At 48.7% G+C, this 10,916-nt stretch overlaps 2 protein-coding genes across 5 annotated transcripts in view; one reads left to right on the forward strand and one right to left on the reverse strand.

The window, feature by feature from the left end:
- Nucleotides 1-7,894, forward strand: part of LOC141763870 (inactive ubiquitin carboxyl-terminal hydrolase MINDY-4B-like) — a 16,460-nt gene extending 8,566 nt beyond the window's left edge. The window contains exons 3-11 of one of the 4 annotated variants that reach the window (XM_074628638.1): nucleotides 135-254; nucleotides 557-654; nucleotides 1,601-1,763; nucleotides 2,102-2,167; nucleotides 2,287-2,357; nucleotides 2,628-2,700; nucleotides 3,808-3,984; nucleotides 6,188-6,368; nucleotides 7,634-7,894. In XM_074628638.1, coding sequence (XP_074484739.1) covers nucleotides 135-254; nucleotides 557-654; nucleotides 1,601-1,763; nucleotides 2,102-2,167; nucleotides 2,287-2,357; nucleotides 2,628-2,700; nucleotides 3,808-3,984; nucleotides 6,188-6,368; nucleotides 7,634-7,776 — 1,092 coding nt within the window. In that variant the 3' untranslated portion in view covers nucleotides 7,777-7,894. Of the gene's footprint in view, nucleotides 1-134; nucleotides 255-556; nucleotides 655-1,600; nucleotides 1,764-2,101; nucleotides 2,168-2,286; nucleotides 2,358-2,627; nucleotides 2,701-3,807; nucleotides 3,985-6,187; nucleotides 6,425-7,633 lie in introns of all 4 variants that reach the window. The other 3 variants (XM_074628639.1, XM_074628642.1, XM_074628641.1) reach the window with 3 other exon arrangements.
- Nucleotides 7,889-10,498, reverse strand: LOC141763871 (tRNA-splicing endonuclease subunit Sen34-like). The gene is made up of 3 exons (XM_074628643.1): nucleotides 9,744-10,498; nucleotides 9,386-9,664; nucleotides 7,889-8,532 (listed from the first exon to the last, which is right to left on the reverse strand). The coding sequence occupies exons 1-3, from the start codon at nucleotides 10,336-10,338 to the stop codon at nucleotides 8,345-8,347; spliced, it is 1,062 nt and encodes a 353-aa protein (XP_074484744.1). The 5' UTR covers nucleotides 10,339-10,498; the 3' UTR covers nucleotides 7,889-8,344.
- Between the last annotated feature and the right edge of the window lie 418 nt (nucleotides 10,499-10,916).

The raw sequence follows: 10,916 nt of genomic DNA on the forward strand, positions 1-10,916 counted from the left end.
TTGTTCAGAGTCTGAAGAGAGTTCTGTTCTCTTGTTCAGAGTCTGTGAGGAGAGTTCTGTTCTCTTGTTCAGAGTCTGAAGAGGGTTCTGTTCTATTGTTCAGAGTCTGAGGAGGGTTCTGTTCTCTTGTTCAGAGTCTGAGGAGGGTTCTGTTCGGTGGAACGTTCCATGTCTTCAACTACGAGTGGAGGAAGTCTGTGTTCCAGTTCAGAGAGCCGAACTCAGACGAGTCCTACGCTCTGGAGACGGACAGGGTGAGGGACACCTACTGATACTGGTACACATAGTACTTCTAGTACTGCAGGTACTTCACCTCTAACTGATGCTGGTACACATAGTACTTCTAGTACTGCAGGTACTTCACTGCTTCCTCTGATTCTGTTGATAGTACTTCTGACACCAGTCTCAGGTCTCCACCAGCATATATACACATATATATACACATATATACATATATACATATATATATATAGACATATATATATATGTGTAGATATATGTATATATACAGTATATATGTCTCACATGGCCAGGTGTGTGTGTATGTGTGTTTCAGGGCGGTGCCCGGGCCGTCCAGATGGTGGTTCAGGCTCGAATCATTAAATACCTGCTGTTCATCCGGCAGAGCGGCTCAGATGGACGGACGCTGATCAGGTTAGGACGGACTCCTGTTGGACATGATGTCCTGTTGGACATGATGTGTCCTGTTGGACATGATGTCCTGTTGGACATGATGTCCTGTTTGACATGATGTGTCCTGTTGGACATGATGTCCTGTTTGACATGATGTCCTGTTTGACATGATGTGTCCTGTTGGACATGATGTCCTGTTTGACATGATGTGTCCTGTTGGACATGATGTCCTGTTTGACATGATGTGTCCTGTTGGACATGATGTGTCCTGTTGGACATGATGTGTCCTGTTGGACATGATGTCCTGTTGGACATGATGTCCTGTTTGACATGATGTGTCCTGTTTGACATGATGTGTCCTGTTGGACATGATGTCCTGTTTGACATGATGTGTCCTGTTGGACATGATGTCCTGTTTGACATGATGTGTCCTGTTGGACATGATGTCCTGTTTGACATGATGTGTCCTGTTTGACATGATGTGTCCTGTTGGACATGATGTCCTGTTTGACATGATGTGTCCTGTTGGACATGATGTCCTGTTTGACATGATGTGTCCTGTTGGACATGATGTCCTGTTTGACATGATGTGTCCTGTTTGACATGATGTGTCCTGTTGGACATGATGTGTCCTGTTGGACATGATGTGTCCTGTTGGACATGATGTCCTGTTTGACATGATGTGTCCTGTTTGACATGATGTGTCCTGTTGGACATGATGTCCTGTTTGACATGATGTCCTGTTTGACATGATGTGTCCTGTTTGACATGATGTGTCCTGTTGGACATGATGTCCTGTTGGACATGATGTCCTGTTTGACATGATGTGTCCTGTTGGACATGATGTCCTGTTTGACATGATGTGTCCTGTTGGACATGATGTCCTGTTTGACATGATGTCCTGTTTGACATGATAGAACAATAGAGTATGACTGTTTCTGTTATTTAGTCCACCCTCTGTCTCCAGTCTGTCTGTAGCACAGAAGGATCAGGACAGGGCGCTGGCGGCGGCGTTGTCCGACAGCCTCTGGTTGGCCGGCCAGGAGGTCAGCGCCACCGTCACCTTGGTGACCAAAGACTACTGCATCACACCTCACCTGGACTACAAACTGGACAACTTCACAGAGAGGGTACCTGAGTGATGTCATTAACAGAGAGGGTACCTGAGTGATGTCATTAACAGAAAGGGGAACCTGAGTGATGTCATTAACAGAAAGGGGTACCTGAGTGATGTCATTAACAGAAAGGGGAACCTGAGTGATGTCATTAACAGAAAGGGGAACCTGAGTATATATATATATATATATATATATATAAAGTATATATATATATATATATATATATATATATATAAAGTATATATATATATATATATATAAAGTATATATATATATATATATATATATATATAAAGTATATATATATATATATATATAAAGTATATACTGTGTGTGATGCTGTCTTCCAGCTGCAGCTGTTTACGTTTCACCAGAGAGACGACGTGAGGAGCTTCCTGCTGGAGCACATTCAGTGTGTGAGTTGATCCGGTTCATGTTTCCATGTCAACCAGCAGCTGGTGGTTCACAGAGGGTTAATAAGTCGTAGTAATAATATATATATATAATAAGTAATCAGTATTTACTTGTGTTGCAGTTCAAAGAGGAGGGCAGTCATGGAGTCATCCTGTTCCTGTACAGCCTCATCTGCTCCCGGACAGTCCACAGGTAACCTTCAGGTGCAGTCAGCGCCCCCTACAGGTCGTCACATCCTGCAACCACAAAGAGTTAAACATCAGCAGACACACCTCCGACCAATCAGGTCTCTCTCTGCTGCTACAGACGATGTGATTGGATAAATAACCGTCACTGATTAACTGGTTCTGATGGAACTGAGAGAACAAACTGTTCCACAGCTCCAAGAACTCCAGAAGTTCACATCTGTAAAACTAAACTGTAAAAACCTAAGAGAACCAACCAGCTTGTCTTTCCTCACAGGCTGGAGGAGGACCTGGACTCCACCACCTCCCACCTGCTCTACCTCCGTCTGGGGAACTTCGTCTGTCGTCAGGTGAGAACTCACCTGTTGTAGGACACACTCCTTGTTCTCCTGGTGTTCCTGGTGTTCCTGGTGCTCCTAGTGCTCCTGGTTCCCCTGGTTCCCCTGGTGTTCATGGTGCTCCTGGTGTTGCTGGTTCTCCTGGTGTTCCTGGTTCCCCTTGTGTTCCTGGTTCTCCTGGTGTTCCTGGTGCTCTTAGTGCTCCTGGTTCCCCTGGTTCCCCTGGTGTTCATGGTGCTCCTGGTGTTGCTGGTTCTCCTGGTGCTCCTGGTTCCCCTGGTGTTCCTGGTTCCCCTTGTGTTCCTGGTTCTCCTGGTGTTCCTGGTGCTCCTAGTGCTCCTGGTTCCCCTGGTTCCCCTGGTGTTCATGGTGCTCCTGGTGTTGCTGGTTCTCCTGGTGCTCCTGGTTCCCCTGGTGTTCCTGGTTCCCCTTGTGTTCCTGGTTCTCCTGGTGTTCCTGGTTCCCCTGGTGTTCCTGGTTCTCCTGGTGTTCCTGGTTCCCCTGGTGTTCCTGGTTCTCCTGGTTCCCCTGGTGCTCCTGGTTCCCCTGGTGCTCCTGGTTCCCCTGGTGTTCCTGGTTCCCCTGGTGCTCCTGGTTCCCCTGGTGTTCTTGGTTCCCCTGGTGTTCCTGGTTCCCCTGGTGTTCTTGGTTCTCCTAGTGTTCCTGGTTCCCCTGGTGTTCCTGGTTCCCCTGGTGCTCCTGGTTCCCCTGGTGTTCTTGGTTCTCCTGGTGTTCCTGGTTCCCCTGGTGTTCTTGGTTCTCCTAGTGTTCCTGGTTCCCCTGGTGTTCCTGGTTCCCCTGGTGCTCCTGGTTCCCCTGATGTTCCTGGTTCCCCTGGTGTTCCTGGTTCCCCTGGTGCTCCTGGTTCCCCTGGTGTTCTTGGTTCTCCTGGTGTTCCTGGTTCCCCTGATGTTCTTGATTCTCCTAGTGTTCCTGGTTCCCCTGGTGCTCCTGGTTCCCCTGGTGTTCTTGGTTCTCCTGGTGTTCCTGGTTCCCCTGGTGCTCCTGGTTCCCCTGGTGCTCCTGGTTCCCCTGTTGTTCCTGGTCTTTTGGTGTTCCTGGTTCTCCTCCAGTATCTGAGGTTCTTCACAGGTCGTGGCCCCTGCTCTGTCCCTGCAGGCCCTCGTGAACCTGCTGCTGACCGGTAAGGCCAGTCCCAACGTCTTCAACGGGACTCTGGTGTTCGGGGAGGACGGACGTCCTCTGGAGCGTCCCCTGCAGGGCGTCCTGTCCCGCAGCGATGTCGGATATTTACACTGGAGCCGCGAGCAGATGGAGCGAGGCCGCCTGCCACAGGTACTACTACTACCTAGTACTGCTACTACCTAGTACTGCTACTACCTAGTTCTCCTACTACCTAGTACTCCTACTACCTAGTACTCCTACTACCTAGTACTGCTACTACCTAGTACTGCTACTACCTAGTACTCCTACTACCTAGTACTACTACTACTATCTAGTACTACTACTACTACCTAGTACTACTACTACCTAGTACTACTACTACCTAGTACTACTACTATCTAGTACTCCTACTACCTAGTACTACTACTACCTAGTACTACTACTACCTAGTACTACTACTAATACCTAGTACTACTACTACCTAGTACTACTACTACCTAGTACTACTACTACTACTACTATCTAGTATTACTACTACTACTACTATCTAGTATTACTACTACTACCTAGTACTACTACTACTACCTAGTACTCCTACCTAGTACTACTACTACTATCTAGTACTACTACTACTACTACTATCTAGTACTACTACTACTACCTAGTACTCCTACTACTTCTACCTAGTACTACTACTACCTAGTACTCCTACTATCTAGTACTCCTACTACCTAGTACTCCTACCTAGTACTACTACTACTATCTAGTACTACTACTACTACTACTACCTAGTACTACTACTACTACCTAGTACTCCTACCTAGTACTACTACTACTATCTAGTACTACTACTACTACTACTATCTAGTACTACTACTACTACCTAGTACTCCTACTACCTAGTACTACTACTTCTACCTAGTACTACTTCTACCTAGTACTACTACTACCTAGTACTACTACTACTACCTAGTACTGCTACTACCTAGTACTCCTACTACTACCTAGTACTACTACTACCTAGTACTACTACTAATACCTAGTACTACTACTACCTAGTACTACTACTACTACTATCTAGTATTAGTACTACTACTACTACTATCTAGTAGTACTACTACTACCTAGTACTCCTACCTAGTACTACTCCTACTACCTAGTACTACTATCTAATACTACTACTACTACCTAGTACTCCTACCTAGTACTACTACCTAGTACTACTACTACCTAGTAGTACTACTACATAGCACTGCTACTACCTAGTACTACTACTACCTAGTTCTCCTACTACCTAGTACTCCTACTACCTAGTACTACTACTACCTAGTACTCCTACTACCTAGTACTACTACTACCTAGTACTACTACTACCTAGTACTACTACTACCTAGTACTACTACTACTACTGCCTAGTACTGCTACTACCTAGTACTCCTACTACTACTTATTACTACTACTACCTAGTACTCCTACTACCTAGTACTACTACTACTACCTAGTACTCCTACTACCTAGTACTACTACTACTACCTAGTACTCCTACTACCTAGTACTACTACTAATACCTAGTACTACTACTACCTAGTACTACTACTACTACTATCTAGTATTACTACTACTACCTAGTACTACTACTACTACCTAGTACTCCTACCTAGTACTACTACTAGTATCTAGTACTACTACTACTACCTAGTACTACTACTACTACCTAGTACTACTACTACTACTACTACCTAGTACTATTACTACTATCTAGTACTACTACTACCTACTACTACTACCTAGTACTACTACTACCTAGTACTACTACTACCTAGTACTACTACTACCTAGTACTACTACTACCTAGTACTACTATCTAGTACTCCTACTACCTAGTACTACTATCTAGTACTCCTACTACCTAGTACTACTATCTAGTACTCCTACTACCTAGTACTACTACTACTACCTAGTACTACTACTACCTAGTACTACCTAGTACTACTATCTAGTACTCCTACTACCTAGTACTACTATCTAGTACTCCTACTACCTAGTACTACTATCTAGTACTCCTACTACCTAGTACTACTACTACTACCTAGTACTACTACTACCTAGTACTACTACTACCTAGTACTATTACTACTATCTAGTACTACTACTACCTAGTACTACTATCTAGTACTACTACTACCTAGTACTATTACTACCAAGTACTACTACTACCTAGTACTACTACTACCTAGTACTACTACTACCTAGTACTGCTATTGTTGTACTGATAGTACTGTAGTACTGATGGTCTAGTCTGTCCTCAGAGTGTCCCCTCTCTGTCTTCAGAGTGTCCCTCTCTGTCTTCAGAGTGTCCCCTGTCTGTCCTCAGGTGGGTAGCCGTCTGAAGACGCCCCGGTACCCGGTGTGGCTCTGCTGTATCAACGGCAGCTTCTCGGTGTTGTTCAGCCTGAACCGCTCGCTGCTCTCTGATTGGAGGACGGAACATCTGTTCCAGCTGCACTACCTCAACGGACAGGAACCCCAGAGGACCACGACCAAGCTGACCGTAGGTGAGGACCACGACCACGCTGACCGTAGGTGAGGACCACGACCAAGCTGACCGTAGGTGAGGACCACGACCAAGCTGACCGTAGGTGAGGACCACGACCAAGCTGACCGTAGGTGAGGACCACGACCAAGCTGACCGTAGGTGAGGACCACGACCAAGCTGACCGTAGGTGAGGACCACGACCAAGCTGACCGTAGGTGAGGACCACGACCACGCTGACCGTAGGTGAGGACCACGACCACGCTGACCGTAGGTGAGGACCACGACCAAGCTGACCGTAGGTGAGGACCACGACCAAGCTGACCGTAGGTGAGGACCACGACCAAGCTGACCGTAGGTGAGGACCACGACCACGCTGACCGTAGGTGAGGACCACGACCAAGCTGACCGTAGGTGAGGACCACGACCACGCTGACCGTAGGTGAGGACCACGACCACGCTGACCGTAGGTGAGGACCACGACCACGCTGACCGTAGGTGAGGACCACGACCACGCTGACCGTAGGTGAGGACCACGACCAAGCTGACCGTAGGTGAGGACCACGACCAAGCTGACCGTAGGTGAGGACCACGACCAAGCTGACCGTAGGTGAGGACCACGACCAAGCTGACCGTAGGTGAGGACCACGACCACGCTGACCGTAGGTGAGGACCACGACCAAGCTGACCGTAGGTGAGGACCACGACCACGCTGACCGTAGGTGAGGACCACGACCAAGCTGACCGTAGGTGAGGACCACGACCACGCTGACCGTAGGTGAGGACCACGACCACGCTGACCGTAGGTGAGGACCACGACCAAGCTGACCGTAGGTGAGGACCGGGTCCCACTGGGTCCCACTGGGTCTCAATGGGTCTGACTGGGTCCCACTGGGTTCCACTGGGTCTGACTGGGTCCTACTGGGTCCCACTGGGTCCCACTGGGTCCTAATGGGTCTGACTGGGTCCTACTGGGTCCCACTGGGTCCCAATGGGTCTGACTGGGTCCGACTGGGTCCTACTGGGTCCTACTGGGTCCGACTGGGTCCGACTGGGTCCTACTGGGTTCTACTAGGTCCTACTGGGTCCAACTGGGTTCTACTAGGTCCTACTGAGTTCTACTGGGTCCTACTGGGTTCTACTAGGTCCTACCGGGTCCTACTGAGTTCTACTGGGTCCTTCTGGGTTCTACTGGGTCCTACTGGGTTCTACTGGGTCCTACTGGGTCCTACTGGGTCCGGGTCTGCGTCGGTGCCTGATGGGGTCTAACCCTCCGTCTGTTTGCAGATACTCACTCTCACCACTGGGAGATGTCCCGCGGTCCCTCAGACGGAGACCCGGAAAAGAGGTTCCCCTCGCTGGAGATGACCATCAGGACTAAGTGGGACGGAGCCGCTGTAGACTGGAGCGGTACCGCCCCCTTCTACTGAGGACCCACAGACCTGCAGGACTACAGCTGGACCTGATCCAGACCGGGTCCCTCAGAAGGTCCTGATTAACTGTGTTTAACATGTAACCAGTAAACAATAAACAGAGACTCGGTTCTGATGGTCCAGGTCCAACTTTATTATGATGTCATGAAGCAGATCTCAGATCTCTGGTAGAACATGCAGCCGTAGAAGCTAACGTTAGCTAACATAGCTGACTCAGGGCTAACCGCTAACGTTACCTAGCAACCAGCAACATGCTATTGAACAGAGAGCCGTCAGGGGTCTGAGCTGGATCCACTTCGGTCTACTAGAGAGTCCCAGAGAACAACCTGGATTCAGGTTTCAGTCCAACTGGATTCTGGTCCCTCTGGGAGACTCCGTTATGATGCAGGACTCGTCCGTCCCCCCTGCTGGTGAAGAAAACCATCAGCACCAAAACAACGTCCACGTTTGTGTCCTGGGTTTCAGTCTCAGGTCCGGGTCCAGAGGTCCGGATCCAGAGGTCCGGGTCCAGAGGTCCGGGTCCAGAGGTCCGGGTCCAGAGGTCCCGGTCCAGAGGTCCGGGTCTCTAAACCATCCCGCTCCACTGTAACGAGGTGTACAGGACTCGTCCGTCCGTCCCCGGCGAGCAGAGCAGGACGGTCTTCTTCACGTTGGACCCCAGACGAGCCACGGCGAGGACGTCCAGCAGACAGACGGACTGGTCCACAGACAGACAGACGCCGATGAAGTGGGCGTGGAAACGAAGAGGATCACCTGAAGAAGATGAAGAGAGACGCCGTCAGTAGCAGCAGCAACAACAGTAGCAGCAGCAGCAACAGTAGCAGCAGCAACAACAGTAGCAGCAGCAGCAACAGTAGCAGCAGCAACAACAGTAGCAGCAGCAGCAACAGTAGCAGCAGCAGCAACAGTAGCAGCAGCAACAACAGTAGCAGCAGCAGCAACAGTAGCAGCAGCATTAACAGTAGCAGCAGCATTAACAGTAGCAGCAGCACTAACAGTAGCAGCAGCATTAACAGTAGCAGCAGCACTAACAGTAGCAGCAGCATTAACAGTAGCAGCAGCAACAACAGTAGCAGCAGCAGCAACAGTAGCAGCAGCAACAACAGTAGCAGCAGCAGCAACAGTAGCAGCAGCAACAACAGTAGCAGCAGCAGCAACAGTAGCAGCAGCAACAACAGTAGCAGCAGCAGCAACAGTAGCAGCAGCAGCAACAGTAGCAGCAGCATTAACAGTAGCAGCAGCACTAACAGTAGCAGCAGCATTAACAGTAGCAGCAGCACTAACAGTAGCAGCAGCATTAACAGTAGCAGCAGCACTAACAGTAGCAGCAGCACTAACAGTAGCAGCAGCATTAACAGTAGCAGCAGCACTAACAGTAGCAGCAGCACTAACAGTAGCAGCAGCACTAACAGTAGCAGCAGCACTAACAGTAGCAGCAGCACTAACAGTAGCAGCAGCATTAACAGTAGCAGCAGCACTAACAGTAGCAGCAGCATTAACAGTAGCAGCAGCAGCAACAGTAGCAATAACAGTAGCAGCAGCACTAACAGTAGCAGCAACAGCAACAGCAGCAGCAACGGTAGCAGCAGCAGCAACAGTGACTGACCTGGATACACCAGGAAGTCTCCTCCGAACTTCCCGGCTGAGGTGAGGTAGAAGCCCCGCCCCCTCAGGTCTCTGAACACCTGGTACCTGGCCCCGTCGCAGCTCCGCCCTCTCATTGGCCGCTCGGCCCGCAGGAAGGCCCGGGCCTCGGGACAGTAGGACAGCCCGGCCCTCGCCGTGCTCAGCTGGACCGCCAGCGCCGAGCGAGGGAAGGTAAAGCTCCGGTCCAGGGCCTCCAGGCGGCTCCGCAGGGCCTCGTCTCCGGGCCCGGCTCCAGACTCTGAGAGGACCACAACCAGAACCGTGAGACTCCACGCAGGTACGGACAGAGTGATGACATCATAGTGACTCCTTCTCACCTGTGCGTGATGACGTCATGGCTCGGAGCAGCGCTGACTTCCTGTCCTCCAAAGCAAGGACGCTCTGCTCCTCATAGCTCCTCTGCTGCTCCTCCTGGTGCTGCTGCACCTGGCGTTCAGTCAGCAGCGTCTCCTCGGCGGTGGCTACGGCGTGGCGTTCAGTCAGCAGCGTCTCCTCGGCGGTGGCTACGGCGTGGCGTTCAGTCAGCAGCGTCTCCTCGGCGGTGGCTACGGCGTGGCGTTCAGTCAGCAGCGTCTCCTCGGCGGTGGCTACGGCGTGGCGTTCAGTCAGCAGCGTCTCCTCGGCGGTGGCTACGGCGTGGCGTTCAGTCAGCAGCGTCTCCTCGGCGGTGGCTACGGCGTGGCGTTCAGTCAGCAGCGTCTCCTCCTCCGGCAGCAGCAGCAGCGGGCGGCCCAGGCGGACGTTCTGGCGGGGGGTTCGGGGCAGTGAACCCAGCAGGGCTCCCACCAGACCCTCAGACCTCACCGACCGCAGGTCCTCCACCCTCCACAGCAGGGGGGCCGAGTCACACAGACTGACCCCCACAGCGTGAGACCGGGACGGAGACCGGGACGGAGACGAGTCCTCGTCCATCACCTCAGTCTGCAGCCAACAGACAGAAGATCAATCAAACTGATCAGCTGATCAGACACTGTAGGGATGGTTATGAGTTACCATAGCAACCATTAGTGGAGTCATTGATTAATCCATCAGTAGAGAATATGAATGATCAATTGTTTTCATTGTTTATAGTCATTCCCAGTATAAATATATATATATATATATATATATATATATATATATATATATATATATATATATATATATATACATATATATATATATATATATATATATACATATATATATATATACATATATATATATACATATATATATATATATATATATATATACATATATATATATATACATATATATATATATATATATATATATATATATATATGTATATATACATATATATATATATACATATATATATATATATATATATATATATATATATATGTATATATATATATATATATATATATATATATATATATATATATATATATATATATATATATATATATGTATATATATATATATATATATATATGTATATATATATATGTATATATATATATGTATATATATATATGTAT

This window comes from Sebastes fasciatus, unplaced genomic scaffold (genome assembly GCF_043250625.1).
Source record: "Sebastes fasciatus isolate fSebFas1 unplaced genomic scaffold, fSebFas1.pri Scaffold_80, whole genome shotgun sequence".
NCBI lineage: Eukaryota > Metazoa > Chordata > Actinopteri > Perciformes > Sebastidae > Sebastes > Sebastes fasciatus.